This window comes from Nelumbo lutea, chromosome 8 (genome assembly GCF_056320005.1).
Source record: "Nelumbo lutea isolate HS-2025 chromosome 8, American lotus-T2T, whole genome shotgun sequence".
Lineage (NCBI taxonomy): Eukaryota > Viridiplantae > Streptophyta > Magnoliopsida > Proteales > Nelumbonaceae > Nelumbo > Nelumbo lutea.
Genome location: NC_142691.1, coordinates 9,733,358 through 9,739,357, shown reverse-complemented (window position 1 = coordinate 9,739,357; position 6,000 = coordinate 9,733,358). Strand labels below are relative to the sequence as shown.

General features: G+C 33.2%; 1 protein-coding gene and 1 pseudogene across 1 annotated transcript; both read right to left on the bottom strand.

Moving 5' to 3' along the window:
• Positions 1-266: 266 nt before the first annotated feature.
• Positions 267-867, bottom strand: LOC148842614 (21 kDa seed protein-like; annotated as a pseudogene).
• Positions 868-2,739: 1,872 nt separating this feature from the next.
• LOC148842613 (kunitz trypsin inhibitor 5-like) lies at positions 2,740-3,746 on the bottom strand. Its single transcript, XM_088959302.1, has one exon. The coding sequence runs from the start codon at positions 3,686-3,688 to the stop codon at positions 2,960-2,962; it is 729 nt and encodes a 242-aa protein (XP_088815428.1). The 5' UTR covers positions 3,689-3,746; the 3' UTR covers positions 2,740-2,959.
• Between the last annotated feature and the right edge of the window lie 2,254 nt (positions 3,747-6,000).

Genomic DNA, 6,000 nt, shown 5'->3' with positions numbered 1-6,000 from the left:
CTAGAACATAGGGAGCAAGGAAAAAAAAAAAAAAGAGAAAGACTCACTATTATGAAATTATTTCAATATGACAATGGAAGTTGGACATACTCACTAGCTAGACAACACTCATGAACCAAAAGTCTTTTTTTTTTCATCGAATGCATCAAGTGCCCTGACTTCCATATAACAAAAAAAAGTTAACAAAAGTGCAAACAAGCCCAAGCAAGCAAACCAAACACCTAATTGATTTGATTTAATTATTATTCATTGTTCATTTGAGCTTCCTACTGATCCTTGGAATGCCTTGCCCTTACAAACACAAAGGGGAACTCTATATGTTGTGACACTGAAAGCCACTTCTTCCCATTCTCCTTTGTAATTCCGACATTCCCACACTCTACATGGCAAGACTCGCATACGCTAGGACAATAGGTGGGTGTTTCAGTACTTGGGACTTGTCCTGCTAATCCTTTCTATTCTGAACCAGTTCCTCACTGTGGAGGCACCTGGATGACCTGGTTGGCCTTTGAGGGTCATGTACCTTGTTGTTTGGCTAGATGATGATTCACTATTGACCGCTTCCACTTGCCAGACTCTCTGTGATCTCGAGAACTTGATGTTCAAATCGGTTTTCTCCTCAATCCTATTTTCTTCTGTTGACATCTCTTTGAGGTACTGAACTCCATCAAGTTCTTCCCAAATAAGCATTTCTTCAGAAAAATTAGATATTGAGGTGAAAGTAACAGGGTTACCCAAGTTCATGTCATAGGAGTGTTGTCTCACGGTGGGAGTGCGTGAACTTAAACTTTCTCTTTTACCAATAATTACCCCACCTCTTCGAATAAACAATGTAATATCCTCTTCCAGCCTGAAGTTGGTTACCATTTGTATCATATCAAGGACTGCTTGTGGTTAGTTTCTTTCAAAATTTACCTTAGTTTATTTGGTTGCAGTACAAATAAAGTAAAATAAGACCCAAAGCAAAATAAAGTAAAATTTAAACTAAAATCAAATTTTGCATTTTTGCATTTGCATTCCAATACATTTGTACTAGCGTACACTGCAATCAAACACAATCTTAAGGAATTTCAATTTTAAAATTTGTTTTTGGTGACTCGAGGGATGTGTAATATATAGTAAGCTTTATTAATATTTTTTTTATGATGATTGTTTGATTAAATGAAAGTTAAGGAAGTAAAAATGTTTTTTGTTTTCTTAAAAATGGAGAATTTGGTGATACTATAACTTCAAGCTTAATTTATTTGAGCGTTGCTACAACAATATCCATGCTAAGGAAATTCATCAGTTGCACATTAAAGCACATGGTGCTACAAGAATAGCCATCTATAACCTACCCAATTGTTGTTTGAATGAAAAACCTATATGAATTTAAGAATTAATATTGATGCGATTATATGTATATATTATATTTATAATTATCTATTTATAAATATATTATATATTTTTATAATATTTATAATATATTATATGTGATTTTTTATTTATAATATAATTTTAAATATATATATGTATGTATGTATGTATGTTTGTATGTATGTATGTATGTATGTATGTATGTATATAAAACCAAAAATCGAAGAACCAAACCGATCAAAAATCAAAATAGATCATCCGATTAACCAGTGGTACCGGTTCTGTTTTGGTTTGGAGAAATTGAAAAACTAGTAAGAGTGGTTTGGTTTGAAAAAATAGCTATGGTTCGGTTAACTGAATCGTGGACACCCCTATTTGTGAGGATCAAATCCGATCTCTTCAAAAGACAGATGGTTATAGCTTGCTTCAATCAGTGTTTTCAATTTATTGTTGACCCGACTAGTTAAACCGTTCGAACCGTCATTCGACCAAAATTTTGGGTTCAGTATTGATAAAATTTACATATTGCTAATATGGTATAGTCTGACTCATCCAACCCGAATGATCGAACAGGTAACCTGTGACCTGAAAGAAAAAACAGTTCCGCCTTCAAGTCAGTTCTCTAAACATTGGCTTCAGTACCCATATTACCGACCTACTACAATTGCAGTCGCAAGAGGAAGATGCACCCATGATTTCTAGTCATATTCACCACGTACACCGCCCCTGTCCATGTTTGGGGTTTCCTAAATCAAAGCTGTTTATATGGTTTATTTTCTAAGAAAATGTGTAAAACTTGCATTTGCCAAAAGCGAGCATCGGTTAACCTTAAAACAAAAAAGAAGAAGAAGAAGAAGAAGATGCAGCAGCATAAGCACAAACCAGCTTCGTGAGATTGGTGCCATATGCTCACCAACAAGGTCCAATCGCAGCTTGAATACAGATGTTGCTATCTAGTTAATTAGGGTCTTTACTGCTCTGTTTTTGCTTGTTTTGAGCGTTTTTATTTGTGTTTTTTTGGCTATTTGTTTTGTTATTGCTTATCTTAAATTCTTAATATAATTAAAAAAATAAAATGGTCTCAAACAGACCATAAAGTATTCAAGGGAATGGCTGTGTATGTCTGGTTGGTAAGTGAAATAGGTACACCCACAATAAGAGATGATCCGGGCACTAGAAAATACATACACATACAATAACAAACAGTTTATGTTCATTTATTTCCTTGCTTTCTTAATTCTTATTATTTATTAATATGAACTTTGTGTCTGTCACAAGTTCCATTGGCTGGGAAGGGAGAGAAGCAATCAGTTTTATTTCAGATTCGGTCTTAATCAAACAATAATATTCTCATTTCATAATAAAAAATATATAAATAAAAAATAGAGAGAGAAAGAATCAACTGCTATAAAATTATTCCAAATGATAAATAGACAACATTAATGAATCAGAAGCAACAACTCAGCAAGAGCTGCCCTAAGTCCCCTGTAGAAACAAAAAAAAAAAAAAAAGTTAACAAAAATGTAGCAAGGCAAAGCAAGCAGACCAACCACCTAATTGATTTAATTTAATTCTTATTAACTCCTTATCCATTCTGAGCTTTCTATTGATCCTTGGAGTGTCTCACCCTCACAAATACGAAGGGAAACTCTCTATGCTGTGAAACTGAAAGCCACCTCTTCCCATTTTCCTTTGTAATTCCGACATTCCCACACTCAACATGGCAAGATTCGCATACACTAGGACAGTAGGTGATTTGATACTCAGGGTTTGACCTGCTGATCCTTTCTATCCTGAACCAATTCCTCACTGTGGAGGTACCTGGATGACCTGGTTGGCCTCTGAGTGTCACGTACCTTGTTGTCTGGCCAGATGATGATGATGATTCCCTATTGACGTCCTCCACTTGCCATACTCTGTTTGATCCCGAGAACCCGATATTCAAATCGGTTTGCTCCTCAATCCTGTTTTCTTCTGATGGCATCTCTCTGAGATACTGAACTCCATCAAAATTTTCCCAAATAAGCATCTCTTTGGAAGAAGTAGATGCTGGAGTGAAAGTAACAGGGCTACCCAAGTTCAAGTCATAGGAATGTTGTCTCACAATGGGCGTGTGTGAACTTGAACTTACTCTTTTGCCAATAGTTACCCCACCTCCACCGCCTCCTCGGATGGCTGAAACAATGTAATATTCTCTTCCAGCTTCAAGCTGGTTACCATCTGTGTCAAGGACTACTTGCGATTGGTGATGAGAACTAGAATCGGCAATGGCCTCCACCTGAAAATTTGAGGCCAAAACCAAAAACATAAATATTACATATCTACGCCACATGGTTATGGAAATAGAGAGGTTGTCAGCAATGTAGGATCTGGAATTGTAATGGTTTTAGCTTCAGTAGGCATGTAAGAGTGCAACACAGACCCCCCATTTATATAGTTAAAAATTTGAAGACATAACTGAAAACAATTTTGTTCCTCCTGAATTGATGGAAATGTGGGTATTGTGTTCAAAGTGGCATTAAATGTCTAATAATTAGTTACGCGTCTTATGATCAAACCACTATTTCCGTGTGAGACCACGAAAATTTCAGGTCACGAATAACATGGGGCAAAATTCAGTTTGATTAATGAGTGGATGCATATTTCATAAACCCACACATAAACTGGTTTGGGCGATACACTCTTAGTTGGAAGTTCCATGGGGATTTCCAGGATCATTTGGTTCCAATTGGTTCATTTTCGAAAAATTGTATTCGATGAATCAAGGAATGTGTAATATGTTGTAGGCTTTATTAATTATTTCTGATTAGAATTTTATTAAACAAAATAAAAGAAGGTCTAAATTTTAACTATTTTCTTAAAAATGGAGAAATTGATGATACTGCAAGTAAAAGCTTTATTGGAGCGTTGCTACAAAAATATCCATGCACCATGCTAAGGAAACTCATCACTCGCACAAAAAGCCACCTGGTGCTACAAGAATGCCAATGTACTCTGTTCTACTCAATATTAGGCTCAGTTTGGAAAGAATACAAATGCAAATATTTAGAGTTCAAAACCTTGTGTTTTGTATTATTTTGCATGTATTTATATTGTATATATTTGTGTTTATACTCCTTCCAAACAGAGCCTTAAAAACATTTTACTTGAAGGAAAACTCTATGCTATTGGAAAAGTTTTGACCAGTCAATCCCTCATGATTCCACCATTGATCAATGACCATCTGATTGGTTACCACTTTTATAATACCAATCGTTTTTTGTTACAAGTTTTTCATGTCTCAAGTCTTTTTAGTATCATAGTCTAACCTTTTTTTGAAATGTCCAAATGATTTTGTCATTTTTCCCACCACTGATTTAAAATTTTTATTTCATTTCAATATCAATCAAATAAGAAAAATTTTGTGGTGCACGAACTGCACTGTGAGTCAAAACACTTTGAACCAGTGAAGAAGTGACATGCTAATTGAATTTTTAACAAAAATCATTAATAATAAGTACATCTTGTGAAACATGACCAATGAAAATTAAATAGACCATGTGACGCCTTTAACATTATTTAGTTGATATTTAGATTTAATAAGAAACAAATATCAAATTTTACCGTAGTTGGGTTGTAAAACTAATTCTTATCTATCGTACTGTTTTTTTTGGTAATATGAATGGTAATATTACATTAGATATGTGCCTAACTCTTCTACAAATTTTTTTGTATTTTTATTTTTTTAAACTTAATTATTTAACTATGGCATCACAGATTGACCCATTTGAGTTGGATGATTGAACACTGACAAACTGTTTGAATGAAAAAATAGTTTTGTTTTTAAGTAAATTTAAAATCTTGCATTATATTACCCTCATTAATAAAACCATTTACACCTATTCTGAATAATATGATGTATAAATATTAGAGATGTGCTTAAACTATTATTACAAAATTTCCATATTTTTGTGTTTCTATTTTTTTGAATTTCATTATTTAATTATGACATCATGGCTTGACCCATTTGACTTGGATAGTTGAAATACTAAACTGCCATCCAAACAGAAATTAATTTCAGTTTTGATCAAATTTAAATTTTGTATTCTATTTTCATCATTGATAAAAGTAGTTCTTCTCCATCACACTTATTTTTGTTTAGTATTACAAATATATGATAGTAGCCCAAATTATATATCTATAATTTTTTGTATTTCTATCTTTTTTAAAAACTTAATTATTTAACTATGGCACTATGGATTGATCCCCTTTAGACCCAAATAGTTGATCCATTGATTCACCACCCAAACAAGAAAACAATTTCTTTCATGGTTAATTTTAGATAGTGCTCAATATATATGTATGTATATGTATTAATACTCCCAAGAGTTTTGAAAATATGATAAGATAAAGTGAGAGATAATAGGAATTGGGGGCAACGGGCCATATTCATTACATTTTTAGACCCCCATTCACACTTTTAATAATAGTATATATAAGTATATTTATTAAAAAAATAGTGTAAGTATAGATATAGATAATGCCAATATTTTCTTTGGCTTTAAATCATGACCACAATGCAAAAAAAAAAAAAAAAAAGTCCCTATCTCTTTCTCTTTCCCCTCCAGTTTATTCATCTCCCTTCTTTTGCACATATAATTAGAA